This window comes from Balaenoptera ricei, chromosome 10 (assembly GCF_028023285.1).
Source record: "Balaenoptera ricei isolate mBalRic1 chromosome 10, mBalRic1.hap2, whole genome shotgun sequence".
Classification (NCBI taxonomy): Eukaryota; Metazoa; Chordata; class Mammalia; order Artiodactyla; family Balaenopteridae; genus Balaenoptera; species Balaenoptera ricei.
Window position 1 is genome coordinate 47,527,279 of NC_082648.1, and position 21,069 is coordinate 47,548,347.

Genomic DNA, 21,069 nt, shown 5'->3' on the forward strand with positions numbered 1-21,069 from the left:
CAGATACAAACCACTGTATATAAAATAGATAAACAACAAAGTCCTACTGTATAGCATAGGAAACTATATTCAATATCTTATAATAAACCATGATGGAAAAGAATATGAAAAAGAATACATATATATATATATATATATATATATATATATATATATAACTGAATCACCTTGCTATACACCAGAAACTAACACAAAATTGTAAATCAACTATATTTCAATAAAAAAAATTTTTTTAACATTATGCTAAGTGAAAAAAAACAGACACAAAGGTCACACGCATGATTTGACTGATATTAAATATCCTTAATAGGTAAATCCGCAGAGACAGAAAGCAGAAGGGTGGTTACCAGTTGGCTGCCAGGGGCTGAGGGGAGAGGGGACTTGAGACTGCATGCTCAATGGGTGTGGTGTTTTCTTTTGGGGTGATGAAAATATTTTGGAATTAGATAGAAGTGGTGGTTGCACAACAACGTGAATACTAAATGCCATTGAATTGTAAACTTTAAAATAGTTAATGTTGTCATAGGGATTTCACCTCGATTAAATTTAATCCCCTCCAGCCAGCACACCCCTGGCCCTACAGCCTACAAAACATGGGCCCAGCTCCAGGCGGTTCTTTTCTCTTTTTGCTGCTGCTGTGTGGCTTGTGTGAGACAGGGAACGTCTCTGGATAAGGAAGCCCATCCTCCCTCCCCACAGAGGTACATCAGGCATCAAATGACTAACTGAGGTGAAAGAGCTCTGAGAAGCAGGACGCTCTGCTGACACTTGATGCTCACCAACAACACAAATCCGGGGGCTCCAAGCCTTCCCCTTGGCTTGGAGGGAGAGAGAGGCCTGGTGTCTGTCTGTCTTCTCTCTCTCCCTCTCTCTCTCCTCCACACGTGGCCAGAGCAGTATGAGCTGTAGGGGGGAGAATGCTGTTCTCCTTCCCCTCCCCATCCAGGAGTCTCCCCGAAGCTCAACACAGCCCCTTCCCCACCCACATTCAGTCTACCTCTCTCTCCAGATTCTCACCTCAGATCACAAAGTGAAGGCTGGGGGAATGGCAGGGATGGCCATTCAGCAAAAGAGCCAGAGTGATTATGTCTGAATAATTTTCAGATTTATTTTAGCCCTCCCACCCCCATCCAGTTCTGCTTCAGTAGGTATCAAGACAGACAGGGGAGAGTGGGAGGCCAATCCCATTTATCGGGTGGAAAATACATACATACGTAAAGCATTAGCACGTCACTTTGATGGCTCATTTAATTCTCACCGACACCCATATTAGTAGATACTATTGCTGTCCCATTTTGCAGAGGAGAGAACTGAGGCTTAAAGAGGTAAATTCACACAGCCACAGGAGTCTGGAATTTAACGCTTGCAGCCTGACTCCTCCCTGTCACCGCTACACTGGATGTTTCGCTGTGACTTCCCCTCTAACTGGATTGGGGGAAGGCAGGAAAAACCCCGACCCTCTCCCACAGAGCCTCAGCCAGTGATACTGCTTCCCGGATGAGAAGGGCGGCCCTGAAGCCTGCAGCAAAGCCAGCCCCACGGCCACAGTCCCTCCAGCCTCCCCACAGCTCCGCAGCAGTCCAGACCTGCCGGGCCTCCAGGACCGGAAGTGCTCCCAACAGGGAAACTCAGGTGAGTGTTGCCCTCTCTCAGGGAAGAAGGCAGTGGAGTTTGGAGACGACTGGCTTTCCTGCATGATCCACAGATGTTCCCAGGGATGAACTGGAGGTGTGTGTGTCTATGTCTGTGTTTGTGTATGTGTGTCCCATACACAAGGCCCAAATAGCAAGACAGAGCAAGAGCCCCTAAGGAAGGCCTGTGTGAAAGGGCCGAAGGGTGAAGCGCCAGGAGAGAAGTGGAGGTTGAGCCCCCCTGGGCTGGAGGAGGGCGGGACTGGCCGGGCTGGGGAGAAAGCGTTTGGTCTCTGGTCTCTCCCACCACTGAGACCCCTTAACAAAATATTTCTGTTCGTGGGTTAAAGCCAGCAGTGAGTTGCGTGCTATTTATTCACGGTTTGAATGTTACACTTCCCTTTCTTGCCTCTTCAGACGCAGAATCTTTCCCCGAAGCCTCCTGGCCCCTGTGGCCTGCGACCCTGGGAACACCAGGCTGCTTTCGAGGCCTCCTCTCTCTTCCAACCCTCCCTTCTCCCCACTAGGCACTTGCTGGTCCTCATGTCGGCCACGGGGCCCAGCGTGGCGCCCGCCAGCGAGGCGGGAGAGATCCACAACTGGACGGAACTGCTCCACTTCTTCAACCACACCCTGCCCGAGTGCCACATGGAGCTCAGCGAGAGCACCAAGCGAGTGGCCCTCTTCGTGCTCTACCTGGCTGTCTTTGTGGTCGGGCTGGTGGAGAACCTCCTGGTGATCTGCGTCAACTGGCGCGGGGCAGCCCGCGCAGGGCTGCTGCGCCTCTACGTCCTCAACATGGCCATCGCCGACCTGGGCATCGTCCTGTCTCTGCCCGTGTGGATGCTGGAGGTCACGCTGGACTACACCTGGCTCTGGGGCAGCTTCTCCTGCCGCTTCACTCACTACTTCTACTTTGCCAACATGTACAGCAGCATCTTCTTCCTGGTGTGCCTCAGCATCGACCGCTACGTCACCCTCACCAACGCCTCTCCCTCCTGGCAGCGCCACCAGCATCAAGGGCGGCGGGCCGTGTGCGCCGGGGTCTGGGTCTTCTCGGCCCTCATCCCGCTGCCCGAGGTGGTCCACATCCGGCTGGTAGAGAGCTTTGAGCCCATGTGCCTCTTCATGGCGCCTTTTGAAACGTACAGCACATGGGCCCTGATGGTGGCCCTGTCCACCACCGTCCTGGGCTTCCTGCTGCCCTTCCCTCTCATCGCGGTCTTCAACGTGCTGACGGCCTGCCGCCTTCGGCGGGCAGGACAGCCTGAGGGCCGGCGCCACTGCCTGCTGGTGTGTGCCTACATTGCTGTCTTTGTCATCTGCTGGCTGCCCTACCATGTGACCCTGCTGCTGATCACACTGCACGGGACCCACATCTCCCTCCACTGCTATCTGGCCCACCTGCTCTACTTCTTCTACGACATCATTGACTGCTTCTCCATGCTCCACTGCGTCGTCAACCCCATCCTGTACAACTTTCTCAGCCCGAGCTTCCGGGGCCGGCTGCTCAACGCTGTGGTCCATTACCTTCCCAAGGTCCAGGCCAGGGAGGGCAGACATGCTTCCTCCTCCTCCTCCTCCTCCACCCAGCATTCCATTGTCATCACCAAGGAGGGCATCCAGCGCCCTGCGGCCAGCCCCCACCACCACCCAAGCCTGAACTTCCAGGAAGCAGACACCCCACCCACCTCTGCTCCTCGGGCTCTTATAGCCAGCTGAGGAAGATTCCAGTCTCCTCTACCAGCCAAGTAGAAAGCTGGAAGTGTAGGTGAGAGATCTGGGGGGGGGGGCTGGGAGGGGGGGGCGGGGGCGGGGGAAGGGGAAGACAGTCAGAGCCCTCATGGCCCAATTTTGAGTATGTCTTAAAATATTGAAGTCAGGGAACGGGGTGGGAGGCAGGGAGGGAGAGGGAACGGGTCCTTGGCGTTGTACCATTCCACACAGTCCCTGTGCCGAAGGGAGACACGCAGGGGGAAAGGAGAAATAAAGAATAGAGACAGACATGACTCTGGATCTCTGAAAAAGTCTGCACTGCAAGCTGGGACTGGGAAGGGAGCTGAAGCTAAAGAGATGCTCAGCAGAAACCAGACGCACCCGTTTCAGAAACCACCCTGGCCGGAAGGAGTGAGCTCCACAGGAACCCCACACAACTTTCCTTTTGTGTTTGTGCTTGTTGATCTTCTAGCACACATGTAGGCTACAGGGACAAGAGGCCAGAGGCCAAGGAGCCAGGAGGCCTCAGCAGGCTGTTTCCTAGCAGTGCATCCTCAGTGTGATGATAAATGGAGGGGGTGGGCGGTGGGGACAGCAGGGGCGGGGTGAAGCTGAGGTCTGAGACAGGCACCCTGCAGCTGGGCCGGCTCGAGGATTCTCCACCCCCGCCATGCAGGAAAGGGCTCCATTTCCTTGCTGATACTCTCCCCTTCGTCCATCCTGATCCCCTCCCCCAAAGCAGAGGAGCTGTCCCAGAGTCCATGCTCCTCGTAGCCCATCTTCCCCCAGCTCTGGGTCTAGCAGGTTTCCAGACTTCTACCCTCAGTCCCTCCCTTTTTCTCCAGATCATAGGAAAATATCAAGACATCCATTCTGGGAGCAGACTTCGCGACAGGCAGCAGCAGGCACTGACAAGTGCTCTGCCCCCAGCCTTTGCCCCTGCATGGGGTGGGGAAGTGGAAATCTTCCGATTCTGTCACAGGGCAGAGTTCTGGTGTTCTCCTACGTCAGGTCTCACCCTCAGACTTCTTTCTTCCTGGCCAAGTCGTCTCATAATTTTCCTGTCCAGCAACTTCTATTAACACTTGTCCTATAGACAGGAAAAGAAGTCCTCTTGTTAACACGGAGGTCTTCTGGAAAGGGCTCATTTATCAGTTTGGGAAACTAGGACCATGTCCATGAAGCACTCTGACTGAAGTAAAGCCTAAGAAGCAGGTCCCAGCCCACCAGTCCCGAGCCCTCCGCCTCTCCATCCTGCCTGTGGAGAACGAAAGGTTTGTGGACACAGTCACTGAGACCTTCTGTCCTGCTCAAGTGCTCAGTATGTCAGGAATGTTTAACTTGGAATAACCACTCGCTGACCTGGAGCACCATCTCCTCTGCACTTAGAAATCTGAGACTGTATTCACCAGATGCATTAAACATGTGCTCCAGTGGTGTATGAACCCGTTTGTCAGGAGCACAGAGGGAAATCTGTGTCTAACTCCCCCTGCTCATTGGGCCCAAACCTGAAAAAGGGCCTTTTCTTTTTTTTTTAAAGAGTCTTAACGCTTCAAACAGCTGCTTGGTGGCACAGACCTGAAAACTTTTTCAACCAGGGGAGTTTGGGTTGTGACTTGGTGCTGCAGTAAGGGCTGAACCTAACAATGCACAGAATGTATTAGAAAGACTTTCCTCACTTGTGCCCACATAAAAACCCAGCCCAGATCCAATGCCCTTATCACTGACCCCTCTGACTCAGGGTCCAGAGGTTGTCTCAGAAAACCCAGTTTTACATCTCTGTCACACCCCAGATTACCTGAGTCCACTTTCCCAACATCTTCTCTTCTCATGGACTCCATTTTGGCAACCAGTGATCACCCTGGCAGCACAAATACTTCCTTAGGGCCTGAGAGGAGAACTGGTGTGCTGATATCAGCAAGGCCCTCTGCTCTACATTTGCAGAGCACTGATGGGGGCCTGGGCCCAAGCAGTGTGCTCTGAGACCAAATGGACCACATCGCACCCTAACTTCTAGAGGTCTGTCTCTTCTCTGTGGGGGGACATTTGTTACCAACCTCATGAAATTATGCCAAACCTCCGCCCCCCTCTCTGAATCTGCCTCTCTCCACTCTGACATATCACGTCATGGTGAATTAAATGGCACTGGCAAGACAATCTGCAGCCAAATCTCTGGTCCAACCAGACATTAGCAGAGTCCCACTGCTCTCTCTGGGCCAACAGAAGATTCCCCTCAGAGATGGTCCCTCTGAAAAGGCTGGGCCATTGAGTTAATTTTCCACTAAAAACAGATCAAGTCAAGCCCGGGGAATTCCAGCTACAGGAAAAGAAAATGTGCTACCTGAAAGAATTCTGGCACCTGCTGAGCAGAATACTGCTACTGAAAGGGTGATGGCCCTGATACTCTGAACTCTGAGGGATGAGCAAGATCACAGTAAATAAGAAAAGAATTCCCATTTCAAATTTCCTTTTTTTATTCTAAATAAAAACCACACTTTGTGCCGAACAATGGAATATAAAAGAATCAGATGTACAACGATTTTAGACATCTACTATTTGGGAAAAAAAGTTTACAAAATATACAAAACTTTACAGCAATAGATAGTAAACACTTAAATATTAGGAGGTCAGTACTTATTAATTTAATGGAAGGAGTTAAGACGTCAACAATTTTTCTTGGTTTCAAAAGAGATTTAGCTAGTAGAGGTGGGAGGGGAGGGTGGACTGGACAGGGGAAGGGTGTTAAAGAAACATCCAAGGTAAAAGTTTCCTTTTCGTTCTGATGTTAAGTTTACCATGAGTTATCACATTGAAATCAACGCTGTGTGCCCTGCTTCCTGATTCATTCAGCGCAGGACTCAGGGAAAAGGACACGTGGGGACTCCCAGATGGGCAGATTTCTCCACACAGCCCACTTCCATGCCACCAAATTCATGCCCATCTATGAAGGAATTTAAATTCACTTCCAAAGTTGAGTAGTCTGGGGACTAGGGCACAGCAGGTGGCCAGAAGAGGAAGAAAATCCACCAGCAGACTGGGGAGAAGGTATTTAAGCTCAAAGGTTGTCCTAGAGACAAAAGGGTACTGACAGAGCAGAAGAAAGTCAGAAAGAATTTTTATCCATTTCCTGACCCCCACCCCCACCTCCTTTCTTCCCAACTAGCCATGAACTAGAGAGACTCCACGGAGTCTTAAAATTTAGGACTAAATACCAGGGTACAGCAGAGCTTCCCAGCAGGTGCTGTGGCATCAGTGAGCCGTGGATGGGCCAGAGGAGCACCAGGATACTGATCCCTTCCTCTGGCCACAGCAGCTGTTTACAGTGTGCCATTAGAGTATCACCCGTTTTCCCTTAGGAAAAGAGTTGGGAATGGCCTCGTGTTTGCTTTAATGCTCTAGTCGCCATCTTGAAATTCTTAATAATTTTTAAACAATGGGCTCTGTAAATATGTAGCTGGTCCTGAGTACAGAACAAGAAAAAGGGGGAAAAGGGAGAAGAAAAGACATTCAAGGATCAAACAGAACTTTGGAACAATACAGCAGGAGACAGTGCTAAACTGGGCTCCAGGGCAGAGAGGGCAACAAAATCCAATGAACAGTTGAAAAAATTTGAAATTCAAAATACGATTAATACCTTCCACCAGGTATCCTAGAGCACCCTTTGCCACAATATAGTGTTTCAAGTAAAACAGTGCAGAAAAGGGTGAGCTGGTGGCAGAGGCAGCAAACATGACTCCAAACAGAGGAAGGGTTGAGGTGCGAACATGGGGGACACGCAGGGGAACAGGGTTTGGTCAGTGAGCCTCATGAGCTACTGACCCTGCTACATGTCTGACTGCAACCAGCCAGGCCACCCTGGCTGACCACTTTGCCTCAGGAGGATCAGGGGGTGCAGTTTCTTGTTTAGTGTTTCAGGGGCAAAGTTTCAAGGATTTGCTTTTTGGTTTACTGGCAAAAGGGGAAAACTTCACAGTTTCAGGTTAAGTATACAGACTACCGAGCAACCATGATACCCTCTGTTAAGGAAGAGGGTTTCTCCAGCATAGTGATCCATTCTCAGCTACCTGGCTGGGCTCCAGTGAGTATCCCCACTCTCAAATCCAGCCCTTCAAACCTCAGTCCTCACCAACAATCTGGGAGAAACCACCCAGGCTTGAAAAGTTTAGCCGATAGGTGACTGTAGTCTTTTACACACCTTCCTTCTTAATCGTCTAATGGTCAGCGTGGGAAGAAAGGGAGCAGTCAGTCAGGGAAGAAAAGTCTCAGCACTGCTTTCTGACAAGAATGTCCCAAGGGAACATTTAACTAGTTGGATTCAGATGGTGAAAGGTGGCCACTTGACAAGTCCCTTCATGTAATGGTCACCCCACCAGATAGCCATGCGCACAAACGCGGAGGCTTTATCAGTTTAGGGCTGGGGAGAGAGGCAGCAGGTCCAACAGCAACGGAGCTTTGGTTTACTTGTATGTCTTATTATAGCTTCCCAACTTTAGGAAGGATGAGAAAATATGCAAAAAGGTCCTTCATGTGACTTGATCCCCTCAACCCAGTCCCCAACCTACTCAATCACAGGATGGAAAGGGGATGGAAGGCCTAGGGATTTAACAAGCCTCAACTTTCTAGAATTTACATCCATTACCTAAATGGTTCCCTGGGTCTATTCTGCAAGAGACTCTCTGGAGAGAAAGAAAAGAATTTGCTTGTTTAAAGGCTTGACCTGTTCTCCCCTAGTTTTAGCCCCTGTTTCCCAAATATCTGGCCAGGATTGTCCCCTGGAATATGGCTACTTGCTGGGGAGAAGCTCATTTTCCTGAAGTCTCTTATCCAAAAGATGCTGGGTAATATGTATACAAAAACAAAAATAAATAAATATTAATGTCCAAAAAGGCCTTGTGAGTTAATTAAAACCACTTGCTTGTAAAACAACCTGGGGTGCTGCTGAGTCCCACGAGGGGCTGTATCAGGGCCGAGGCCAGGGACCCCCAGAGCTCGCCTGAGCAGGTGAGGTAGTATGGGTTACTGAGGTGCCACCTTGTGAGATGCGAGATCCGAGGGCCCTCTCCCTCAAGCCTTCTTTGGGTAAGACCCCCTCAAAAAGGCAACTAAGAACGGAGCCGACCAGCACCCCAGGACTGGGCAGACCCATTCCCGAGTCACCTAGGGGAGGGCCTGAACCAGCTGCTGGTCAATAGCGCCCCCTGGTGGCGACACAATGACAGATCAGGATAAATTCCAGCAGGTCAAAGGTGAGCTGCCAAAGCTCTGGCCCAGTTAGCACAAAGTAAACAACAGGTTACCTGACTGGGACAGACAGACACACATCCCGCTAAAAACCACCAGTTACTCGGGTCCCTTTAATCCTGAAGGGCTCACAGTCCACCACTCCACCTCATGGGGTCTTCTCATCTACACTATAGGCCAAAACACACTTCTAGGTGGGAGACTGGATGTAAATTAAGGCAAGGCTGCTGCTTCAGAGACATCCCCACCTCTCCACCAGGAAACTCAAGGTCGATGGACGTGGCCAGATGACAGAGGATTACATCCAAGTGGCTCCCTGTCCTTTCTGCCCACAGGGAAGGCCTGACGTCCTGGGCCATCACTCCATAAAATCGTGTTTCTTTGGAATTGAGGAGAAAAGAGAAACTTCCCTTCCTGCCCATCCAGGCTGCCACTTCCGGCAGCACTGCAGGACACCTTTTCTGGCTGGCAAGGATTCATCCCAAAGCCTTCTGACCTAAACAGAAAGCTTTGTCCCCAGTTTGGATCTAGCTGCCAAGAGATTTTACTGTCCAATCAGTAGATTAGAGCCATGGAACAAGCAGGACCCTCCATCCCTGACACCTTTCCCCTGCTGAGGGCTGGGACTGGCACCTGAGGTGAGCTGCCCTGCTGACTAGTCTTTTCTGAATGACCACATTCCCAAAATCTCTCTCATAGCTGGTTGTCCCGGTTGGAGGTCTGGCAGTAATACCCACAGTGAAACCTCTCTCCACCTCCTCCGTTCAGTGAGGCTGTTGGTTGGATTCTTAGCAGCATAAAACCTATCAGTAAACTAAAACTCGAGCGGCTGGGGAAGGGGATCTAGTTGACACCAACTGCCTGACGAGATCCCAAAACCAGCCTCAAATGAATCAAAAACACAGCCCTCCATGGGCAAGAACAGGTAAGGAGGTAAACATGATAGGGCCTGCTTCTCAAAAACAGTAACAGTGTTCATGTGCTATTTCTTCTTTCTTCTTCTTCAACACAGGACAGGACAGAACTCCTAGCAAGGCAAAACTGTAACTTCGGTTGGGGAGGGACCAACAGCCATTAGAAAACCAACGTCCTGGCTGCTGCCTGGGAGCTCCCCCTGGCTCTGCTGGGAGCCAGTCAGCTGTCCGGGTTCTTTTCGGCCTCTTTGGAATGGATAATGTACATGAAGGTCTGCTCAATGGTGAAGTCAGGTGGGAGGCTGCCTTTGTGCACGCCGACGTGCTTGCTCATGAGATTAAGGGTGGAGCTGTAGTGGCCACAGACCGTGCAGCGATACATGAGGGCCCCCGAGTGCGTCTTCAGGTGGCACTTGATGGTCGAGCGGCCTCGGAAGAACTTGTGGCACACCTTACACTGGTACGGCTTCTCGCCCGTGTGGATCCGCCGGTGGTAGTTGAACTCACTCGTGTGGGCAAACCTTTTGCCACACACCTTGCAGCTATACTTGCTATTCCCGGGTTGGCCCTGCAGCACCAGCTCCTCATTCAGGAACTCCTCAGCCGGCAGCTTCCGTTTCTGGAGAGCTGGGTGCTGTAGCCCAAAACCAGGCCGTGTGTCAAGGCCACTGTTGCATTTGTGCTGGCTGACGTGGTAGCGATAGGCAGCCTCCGACTTGAAGCTCTGGCTGCACAAGTGGCAGTGGAAGAGGGCGTCTTCCAGGCTTTGGTGCACAGCCATGTGCTTCTCCAGGAGAGGCCAGTCCACAAAGCTGTTCGCACAGACAGAGCAGGAGAAGACTGAGATGCCGAGATGGGAGAGTGTGTGCCACATGAGGCTGCAGAGGTTGATGTGGCGCTGGTCACAGACGCTGCAGGCCTGGCCCTTCAGGTTCAGATGGTCAAGGATGTGGCCCCGGACCACGTGGAAATCTTTGGCCAATGCCTTCCCGCAGGCGGCACACTGCAGCTCTGCGGAGGCTGCCCCTGAAAAGAGACCCAGCTTCCCAGGCAGGGGGTCGTTGGGGTGGACGATGATGTTGTTCTCAAATATTCCATCCCGTCGGTGGAGGGTCAGCTGCCACTGGGTAAAGAACTTAGTTTCACACATGTCGCAGGAGAAGAGGAAAATACCAATGTGGGACAGAACATGGGTCACCCGGGAGTTTCGGTCCTGGAAGTGGGTCTCACAGACCTTGCAGTTGCCGGTCAGCAGGTCCACATGGTCCCGAGCATGCTGTCGGATCAGTTGAATGTTGGGCTCTAGAACTTTCTTGCATACCTGGCAGGGCATGGCCTTATTCTCTCGGTTGTCACTCTCTCCAAAAGTCAGCTCGTCCTCACTGTCATCACTCAACTCAATCACCTCCTCAGCTGTGCCTATTTCCTCGGTGGGGTCTTCAAACTGCAAGTCATCATCCCCCAGGTCCTCCAGCTGGAGCTCATCCATCTGCCCAAAGCTCGGGTCTTTGGAGTGGTCGCTATTGCTCAGACAGGAGTTGGTCCCAGTGGTGATGTCTATTGCATTGTCAGGGGTGAAGAAACTGTTTTTACTGAAGTCTCCATTGCTCTGGACTTTGTATGGCTGGCAGGAGCTTGTGCTGGTTTGGACGCCCATGCTGACGGTGCCTAGGACTGGCTGGGTCACCACACTGGGAACGGGCGTGAACGGAGCAGGGGCATCATGGTCTTCTGTCTTTGGCGGCAGTGGCTGCTGCGGCAGAGGCAGGCTATGGTTAGTGTCACCGGTAACGTTTCTCTCTTCCTCTTTATAGTTTCCTCCAGCATCACTAGGCAACGCATAGTTTCGATCAGGACCAAAGTGCTCCCCCGCACCCCGGAGTTCTCCAAGGGGATGGGCTGGTTCTGCTGAGCTACAACTCAGGGTGCTGGAGTGGCTCTCACTGGTGCTGGTCAGGGGCTTGGCCACAGCACTGCTCTCCAGGTCAGGAAAGGTGGAGTGACAGGCCTGGAGGAGATCCTCCATACCCAGACGCTCAGCTACCTCGTAAATGACCCCAACGTTGATCAGGTCCGTGAAGAGCTCTGACGTGTAGACAAAGCTCAGAATCTTCTCAAAGTTGGCGGGGGTGATGAAGTCCACCACATAGGTCCTGGCAGCATCAAGCCCAGTGTTCAGGAAGAGGTTCTGGAAGTAGCCAGCTGCGCAGGCCAGCACGGCTTTGTGGGCTGGGAAGGAGCGGCTCCCCACTACGATGGTGACATCACACATGGTCTCGGAGAGCCGGCACTTGTTGAGTTCCTTCAGCAGGTTGTTGGGGTGGTTGGTGCTTTGCAGTTTGATCCTCATGCCCATCTTAGCAGCTCCTATGAGGTTGCCTCCTTATCAGCACGGTTAATCTGTGGACAGCAAAAGGAAAAGGTGGATGGCCAAACACACCCCTGCCGGTGAGGAGTTCCGCAGGACGAAATGCCACCAGTCTGCATGTTTCCAAGCCCCGGGCAGAGAGCAGGAGTGAATGGACAGACACCTGCTCCATTCTGCTCGGGGCAAGGACAGCAAAAGTGACGGGGCAGTGACCTCTCTCCCTGCATACCCCCAAAGACAAGAGCTGTCACCACAAAATCCAAAAGTATTGAAAAAAATCTGATGGGTTGGTCTTTAAGAGTCAGTAAGAGAAGCTGTAGGCCTGGTTGGACAGAAGCTAGTGCCTTAAAGCCAAGCCAGAAGCATCCTCTAGACACAATCTTATACTTCATTACCAGAGCAACTGGTTCAAATTTTTCTCATATTAAATTCCTAATTTCTTCCTGAATCCAGGCTTTCCTATCTCACTGAGTATATTCTCTTCCCTTATGATGCCAAATGCCATATACATACTTGAACACAATTATCAAGTTCCATTAGCTGTTGGGGAAAAGATAAGGATGCTCTACCCTTTAGTTTCCTATCATTGCTGTGATCGTTCAGGCCGTAAATAAATCTCTTGCTTATTCTTGAGTTCCCATCTCTCCCTACCTAAGCTACCTGCCTCCCCTCTTGTCTCTCCATAGCCCAGAGCCATTCGGATACTGCTCTATCATATTCTCTGTATGCTGTGGATAAAGTTAAAACACTCAGACACCAGAGAAGTAAAGCAAAGCAAAACACAACTGTGGCATTTAATATTACCTAAATATGCTTCAATTCTTTTTCCCACCCTTTTCAGGATTTATGCTTATGTTAACCAGAAGTAAGAGATATACACCTGATGCCATAAGAAGGCATCTAATTACACAGGTAACTCCTAAAGGCTTGCTCAGTACCACTTCTTCCCCTTTTTGAGTCCTGCACGCGAGAAAGAAGACAAACTAGTTGCCTTCTCTCTCAGCCTCACGACTCGCCCTGGGCAACACAGACTCTTTCTTCACCTCACCACATTCGACTAACTCCCAACTTTTTCTGGGGCCCAGGAAGCTTCTGAGCATTGGTGGGTACCAGCCAAGCATCTCCCGGGCCCTGGTGGCCACACATCAGCGGTCAGTAGGTCCGGACACCGGGAAGCCCGAGCGGGCAGTGGGAGGGGACGGATTCGGAACTTCGGAGAAGGCACCCCAACAATCCCGCGGCGCCGCCGTCTCCCCTCTGGAGGGTCGAATCCGAGAGGAAGGGCATTGGATCCGGCTGGGGCACTGCATCTGGGAGGCATCGAGCACTTCGGTCCCTCCCCAGACAGCGGGGGAATTCCTCAGGGCGACCTCGGGGGGGGACGGGGGGTGGCGGCGGGGCGCGGGGCCGGACTGGGGTCGAGGGGATAGGCGGCGGGGCCGGCCAGGGTCGGCGCGCTGCCGGGGAGGATAGGTCCGGCCGAGGGGAGCGGGCAGGAGGGAGCCAAGCGAGAGCGAGAGAAAGGCCGGGACGGGGGTCGGGCCTCGGCCGGGGCAGCCCTCGGCCGGGCCGCGCTTACCCGGCTCCGCGGGGCTCGAGCACCATCGCCGCCGCCGCCTCACACAAAGGCCCCGGCCCGCCGTGCCCGGCCCGACGAGGAGGCGGCGCCGCCGGCCGCGGCCAGACTCTCCATCCGCCGCGCCGCTCGCCGCACCGGCCCGGGCCGCCCCCACCGCCCGGCCCGCAGCGCCCCCCGCCGTCCCGGAGGAGGCAGCGCCCCCCGCCGCTCGGCCGCAGCGCCCCCAGCCGCCCAGGAGGAGGCAGCGCCCCCTCAAGGCGGGGCCGGGCGCGAGGCCAGCGGGCTAAAGCCGCCGAGCCTCCGGCCGCCCTCACCTCTCGCGCCCCCTCCGCTTCCCCGCCGGGCCCTCGCGCTACCTAGGACCCTCGGCCCCACCTCCAACTCCCGCGCGGCCCAAGGACCGCCGCCGCCGGGCTCCGCGGGCAACTGTGAGGACGTTTCCAACACCCCCATCCCCAACCCAGGCCTGGCTTTTCTGAAGCACTGATCCTCCTGGTGCAGGACCACTCCCTCCTCGCGCTAGTACCTGGAGAAGTGAAAAACCCTATCCCAGCTCTAAGCTTAAATCGCCTTCCCTGTTCCACATCTCATATTCCCAGAAGTTTACTCTCAAAACGTCTGCTGTTGTAGTTTTACACGAAGCTGTGAGACTGTTTGATTAATTTACGTCTCCTCCACCAGGCAGTGACCTTCCTGAAGGCAGGGCGCCGTGGTTCTGCACACTACCGCGTCCCTGCGCTTACCACACGCTTCTGGTTCATATGATAGGTGCTTAACAAAGCCTGTTTGAATGAATGAACAAGTACTTGTGGGTCCCTGGTGGAGCACCCTCTGGAAGTTGTGGACCCTCCTTCCAGCTAGGTGGGCAAATGAAGGAATTCACAGGATCCCACCGCACCTTGGCAGCGCAGGCCTGTTCCCGGCAGCTTGTCCTCCCTGGAGGGGAACAGAACTTGACACCTCAAAATATGCCTCTTTGGCATAAGGATTATTTTTAAGAAGCAGCAGACAGGGGAGAAGCTCTGAAAAGTGAGTAGAAGTTATGCTTTTGTAAAAGATATTTACATTTATAAGGGAAATGTCCATTTGTAAGGTACCTCTCTATACCAGGAAGAGAAGGGTTACTAAATGTCTAGAAACTCTTAGTTTTCCTGGGTATCTCCCATGTATACAGGAAGTATACATGTTGTTAAACTTCTGTTTCTTTTTTCCTCTTAATCTTTTATTATTTACTCAGCCAAGAACCTCAAAGGGTGGGGGAGAATTATTTTTCCTCCCCTACTTCCTCAACTCTTTCTAGAGTTCAGTGTCTCTGCTTCCACCCACCCTTCTCCTTTAGTGCAGCAGTTACCCTCCAAATCTTCTCCCCAGATGCTCCTGCCCAAGAATTGTTATCAAACTGAAACTACCTGAGTTTAACTGAGAGATGTGATCAAAATTTAAGGCATTGGCACCATTACCAGCTATCAGTCTGAAGTTCTCATCACAGCTTTTACTGTGACGTTCACAGGTCATGAAGGTTTTTTGGTTGAATCTCTGTGGTATTCACAGGTCACGGCTTCAGGCTCGCAGTTTTTTAGTTGGTCATATTTTTTATTCCCTTTTTGGTATTCCAGTCTTAGGGAGATCATTTGCTTGGTGGTTAGCAACTGACAACATGCATTTAAAGCTTTTAAGAGAATACAGGGGGCTTCCCTGGTGGCGCAGTGGTTAAGAATCCGCCTGCCAATGCAAGGGACACGAGTTCGAGTCCTGGTCCGGGAAGATCCCACATGCTGCAGATCAACTAAGCCTGAGCGCCACAACTACTGAGCCTGTGCTCTAGAGCCCGTGAGCCACAACTACTGAGCCTGCGTGCCACAACTACTGAAGCCTGCATGCCTAGAGCCCGTGCTCTAGAGAAGCCACTGCAATGAGAAACCCACGCACAGCAAGGAAGAGCAGTCCCCGCTCACCGCAACTAGAGAAAGCCTGCGTGCAGCAACGAACACCCAACACAGCCAAAAATAAATAAATAAATAAATAAATTTATTTTTAAAGAAAAGAAAGAGAGAATACAGGGCACAAAGAGACTACTATAACGATTATAAGCAGGACAATTCCCAATGTCTAGAGTGCACTTCAGAGCCATGGTGCCCAAGACCCAAAGCAATCAAAATCAAACAAGTCAAAGAAAGACCCCATTAGAGGAGTCACCTTTTTAAGCCAAGTGGCTTGTTCAGTAATCTTATGCAGCTGAGTTTCAACTTCCCCAGAAGTGTTAATTTAGGTACAGTGGGTGGTGGTGGCCATAGCACAGATACCTCCTTTTTCAGCTAAAAGAAAATCAAGAACAACTTTGGCTGAAGAGTCTAAGGATTTTTGTTGGGCAGGTATTAGTTTAGCAGCACATTCAGCAAAATCTTTAAGAGTTAAGGAGAGATTTCTGATCATAGCCTCATCTGTACTCACTCCTAACCAGGAGTAGAGGGACCTGCCAAAGGAAGCAAATCCTGAATCATGAAAGCCTCCTGGTAGGTCCTTTCTAATTTGATGATGAAATTCAGGGAAGTTGACCCAATGAGGTGTCTCAGTTTGTCTGTGAACAGTTAGGGGCACAGATAGATAACCTAAAAGGCATTGCCCAGTTATGCACTAGCCATCCAGGCATTCCTAGGCCCAAGGAGAATGACAACCACCACAGACAAAGATAAATTCTGTCAGGGCACAAACCAATTCTGCTAAGGTGGCACTATTTTTTTTTAATTTTATTTTATTTATTTATTTATTTATTTATTTATGGCTGTGTTGGGTCTTCGTTTCTGTGCGAGGGCTTTCTCTAGTTGCGGCAAGTGGGGGCCACTCTTCACCGCGGTGCGCGGGCCTCTCACTATCGCGGCCTCTCCTGTTGCGGAGCACAGGCTCCAGACGCGCAGGCTCAGCAATTGTGGCTCACGGGCCTAGTAGCTCCGCGGCATGTGGGATCTTCCCAGACCAGGGCTCGAACCCGTGTCCCCTGCATTGGCACGCAGATTCTCAACCACTGCGCCACCAGGGAAGCCCCAGATCAGAGTTTTTATGACAAAACCAGCAGTCTGAAATGTTACCCCCCTTAGCAATAGCCTGGGACATATGGATAACGGTGTTATCTTTCCAGACCAATGGCAGAGTAAAGGAAAGAAAGAAAAGAAGTAAGGGTTTCAAGCTTAGTTAAAGTAGGAAGTCTTGATCTGATGTCTTGGGTGGAAGAAGTTTACATCAACGTCAGCTACCCGTCTTCTTTGTCAATTTGATTTTGAGGTCTCCAGCTGGTGTGCAGTTCCTAAAATCAGAAGGAGCCCTTTTTAATTAGGAGCTGTGGACCCAACGTTCAAGTTCCTTAAGTTTGGCTGCCATCTGGGTAAGACCTGGTATAGTCCCTTCCAAGGAGTTTCAAGGGCATTCTATTAGTGATTATTAGTGATTATTAGATTATTAGTGATTCCAAATTAGAAGGGTCGGAGAAAATTGGAAACATTTGTTTGGAGAGTTGTAGCCAGATATTTGAGGAAACTAGAAGAATTCAGGATCTAGTTTAGTTTTCAGGTATATTACAAAACCTCAAAGATAATTAACAGAATTAGAATCTAATATTTACAAAGGTGCAAACATAATTTTTCTCTCTACAATCACCCCATTTTCCCCCAAAGATAACACAACAATTTGTTTGAATTTAACTTGGCCTGATTAGTTACATAAGTGCAACAAGAGTAGTGATTGACCATATAAGCCCTTTTTAAGACTGCTTTAGTAGGAGTTTCAGATTGAACTCTTAAAAGCCTCTGAAGCCAGGAAGCCAAGCCAAGGATTGCCATCAGATTTTACCTGAAAAACCTATAGTTTGGGTGAATTCTCCTCTTCTCAAGGTCCTGAAAATATCCTGGGGTTCCTGGACCTGCCAGGAAATGACCTTCCTTACTTACATGGTAAGGCTGCCAGGAACTCTGTAAGTAGAGTACCAAGCTAATTTTTCCAAGGGGCTTTACTGGCTTTATAAAGTCAACCTTAGTTCCTTAAAGCTACCTGGTCATATCTGAGTCTATGCACATCTCTCTTAAATATGACATTTCAGTCAAAGCCTTGATAATGTAGCCAGCGTTTCCAATTGCATCCTGTTATAAGGAGAGCAGATTTTTATTGGACTTATGCAAATAACTAATCATATTGCCATGAGAAGAATACTCAAGAGTTTCTGAATTCTGACAGGATCAGGTAGGGAGAAAAAGTACATGTTTCATCTTTGTTTACAAAGGTATATGTTACCAAATTGCTGTAAATCATAGCTTAAGAAAAAAAAGGTTTTCTTAAATTTAGAAAAACAAAACATTAAGGGACCAGAAATGTTGCAAACAAAAAAGTCGTAAAATTTTAAATTCTCCTCCTCAGTTATTCAGTCCCATGTAAGTAATACTTGTTCTGCTTGAATCCAGTTTTTCCATTAGTTCTGGAAATTCTTACCTTGTTCAGTTATATGCTCTTAAAGTTGTCATAAACCTGTACTTACCAAAGTCCTTTCCATGAATCTTCTTGAAAATGAAGTACTTTTGCAGCTGATGTTGAAGAATTTGCATAAGGCCTTTAAGAACAATCTCTTTTCCAGTGTTCCCATTGATTACAACTGAACATCAATCCCTGGGGCAGCATTTTGATGATGGACACCTAGGAGGATGTAATAGGGGAGGCCTAGGTGTTGTTCTAGATACCTTTTGTGTTTTCAGTAAGATTTTGCCATTTTTGTAGATATTTATAGCTTCTGGAACCATCGTTCTTAGACATAAAATAGGCAAGTATGCCAGAAGGTGGCATGCTTGACTCTTTGGAGCTTAAGGATCCTGTTATATTTTTAGCTAAGATTTTGGGTCTCTTGGAGCCAAACTAATACCTAAGAGGGATGTGCTACTGGGTTGGAGACTGTGTGGTGTTTTACAAGTGTACCTCATTGCATGGAAATTTTATTGAGGTTGGCATCAATCTAACCCATTCTATGACCAAATTATCCTAACATGGGATGGGAGTCTTTCGGTTAGGTGAGCACTCTAACAGATTGTTTTGTTGTTTTGTTTTGTTTTTTTCTAACAGCTTTTAAGTGCTCATCAATTTTTGTAACTTTATGGCTTCCAAGATTCCCATTAACAATAGCCTTTATCTACACTAAGCGAGACAAACAAACATGTGCATCTTAACACACCAGCAGTAACCAAGAGATGTTACTGCAGCTTGGCCAAGAAAAGTCCCTGTGTGCACCACCAACAATTCCCATGGAACTGGGGACTGGAAAAAGATTGAACCAGCAGACCCCAAACAATGGGGATTGCAGACTGATTCCAAACAAATGAGGAGCTGCAGCTGCCACCAGCAGTTCCCAACATGGAATCTGGGGAAGGATTCCAAACAAATATGAAACTGCAGACCAAACCACCAGCAGTTCCCTGTGTGGAATCTGGGTACAAGCCAACAGCGGGGGTTTCTGCTCAAGTGGGGGAATTGTGGTCTGAACCAAGGGCTAGGGAATTGGGTTCTGGATGGAATCATCTGGTAGCTCAAGCTGACCTGCCCCAGATTGGAAAGTCAATTAGATAAGGAGCTTGACACAGAGAGTGGAGCTCAGAACTGAGAGGAACTTACTCATGGCCCTTGGAAACAATGAGAGAGACAGAGAACTCAAAAGGGTTTTCAGGGACCATGCCTATGTTTCCCGTTGAGTTGTTAACAAACCCCCTAAAGGTATAGATTAAAGTTTATACTGTTTATACTTGTGATATTGTGATTTATAATAAAAAAAAAATATTTGGTCATTACCCCCATTTCTAGCACAGAACTCCTAAAACACTTGGAATTTCCTAAGTGATGAGAGCCATAACGATGTCTTTTGTTATGCTACCGAGTGACTTTGGGACTGCACCTAAAGATGGGGACTGGTCATCAGGAGAACCAACTTTATGATTAAAAGGTTGGAGCTTTCAGTCCTAAGCCCCTGACCTCCAGGGAGGGAAGAGGGCCTGGAGGTTGAATCAATTACTGTTGGTCAATGGTTTAATCCATCATACCTATGTAATAAAGCTTCCATAAAATCCGAAAAGAACTGGGTTTGGAGAGCTTCCAGGTTGGTGAAAATGTAGAGATTCAAGGAGAGGAGGGTGGCATGCTCAGAGAGAGCATGGAAGCTCCACAACCCTTTCCCCATGCCTTGCCTTATGCATCTCTTCCATCTGGTGTTCCTAAGTTATATCCTTTTATAATAAACTGGTGATCTAGTGAGTAAACGGGTTTCCTGAGTTCTGTGAACCGCACTAGCAAATTAATGGAACTCAAGGAGAGGGTTGTGGGAACCTCCAATCTGTAGAGAGTTAGCAACCTGGGCTTAAGATTGGCATCTGAAGGGGTCGGGGTGGGGGACGCCTTGTAGGACTGAGCCCTCAACCTGTGGAATCTGATACTATCTCCAGGTAGATAATATTGGAGCACTGCTTGTTGGTGTGGGAAATCTCCCCCTCCACACACACTGAATTGGGTCTAGAACCATTAATATCGAAGTCTTTGAAGTAAATCATCATGTAATAACAATAACACATATACACAAAGCTAAATGGAGAAGGGCCAGGAATTCAGCCCAAGGTCTTTTTGACCAGGTCCCCTTAGGCATCAACCTCTTTACAACAGGAAGAGGAAGGCCAGGATTCCTTCACACATTCTCCAAGCACAAAAACAGAAATCCGATTTAAAGTTTGTCTTCATTTTGCCTGGAATGCCCAGTACTGCAATTTTCATTAGTCCCACCAGAGAGCAACCTTTCAACACTTATGCTCTTACTTGGCAAGAACAGAACCACCTCGTGAAGCTTTCATGACCCAAATAAATTCCCCAGACTCTGCAAAATTACCCCACTTTTAAACCGTCTAGGTAGATCATTTTGAAAAGCCAACAAGATAACGCGTTGGAAAAAGGCTTGAGGATTTGGGGTGAGGGTGTTCTTTGACCTCTAGCAATAAACCTGACACCAGAGATACTGAGGTGAGTGCCCGCACCATAGAGCTGTGGGTCCAAAGTTGCCCCAGTCAGGTTCTGGGAAGAGAGAACTTTCACTGGGGTGAAGGACCTGCAGGAAGTTGTCTCTGGCTCCATGGCCCTGTCTTTACACAGCCTTGGGAGAACTGAGTGTCGACTTTGTATCAGGGTGGTTCAGGGTCCTGGCCAAGTCCCCTGCACCGGGCTAAGACATGGAGCCTGAGGACTTCCCAGGCTATTCCATTAGGGTACAGAACTCCCCTTGGGATCAGTGGGCTGTGATAGTTAGCACATCAGAGTAATAAAAGTCACCCACACACACCTCGTTTAAGTGCCTTATGTACACTGCAGACTACTAGACCAGCATTACAGGGGCTGGTAAGAGATGCATTACAGAAGAGTAGGAAATAAATGTTTTTCCTTTATAACTGGCCACTAAGGTGGCCAGTTAACACTAAAAAGATCTGCTCTCCTCTTTCTCGGCCCCTATAGTAACTTCCCTGTCTATGCCCCACCCTAGCAAGATCAAGTGCTGTTTGCTTGTCTAAAGCCCTGCTACACTGTAAACTCTGTTTATGGATCACCATCTTATCCCCA

General features: G+C 49.7%; 2 protein-coding genes across 3 annotated transcripts; one reads left to right on the top strand and one right to left on the bottom strand.

The window, feature by feature from the left end:
- The first annotated feature begins 1,438 nt into the window (after positions 1-1,438).
- On the top strand, positions 1,439-3,378 carry GPR182 (G protein-coupled receptor 182). 2 transcript variants are annotated; one of them, XM_059934657.1, is made up of 2 exons: positions 1,439-1,632; positions 2,049-3,378. In XM_059934657.1, the coding sequence occupies exons 1-2, from the start codon at positions 1,498-1,500 to the stop codon at positions 3,351-3,353; spliced, it is 1,440 nt and encodes a 479-aa protein (XP_059790640.1). In that variant the 5' UTR covers positions 1,439-1,497; the 3' UTR covers positions 3,354-3,378. The 2 variants fall into 2 exon arrangements, with proteins under 2 accessions (XP_059790640.1, XP_059790641.1); XM_059934658.1 differs by having other exon boundaries at positions 1,523-1,632; positions 2,159-3,378.
- Positions 3,379-5,842: 2,464 nt separating this feature from the next.
- ZBTB39 (zinc finger and BTB domain containing 39) lies at positions 5,843-13,541 on the bottom strand. The gene is made up of 2 exons (XM_059936238.1): positions 13,450-13,541; positions 5,843-11,902 (listed from the first exon to the last, which is right to left on the bottom strand). Exon 2 carries the CDS (start codon positions 11,856-11,858, stop codon positions 9,723-9,725), a length of 2,136 nt encoding a protein of 711 aa, XP_059792221.1. The 5' UTR covers positions 11,859-11,902; positions 13,450-13,541; the 3' UTR covers positions 5,843-9,722.
- Positions 13,542-21,069: the final 7,528 nt, after the last annotated feature.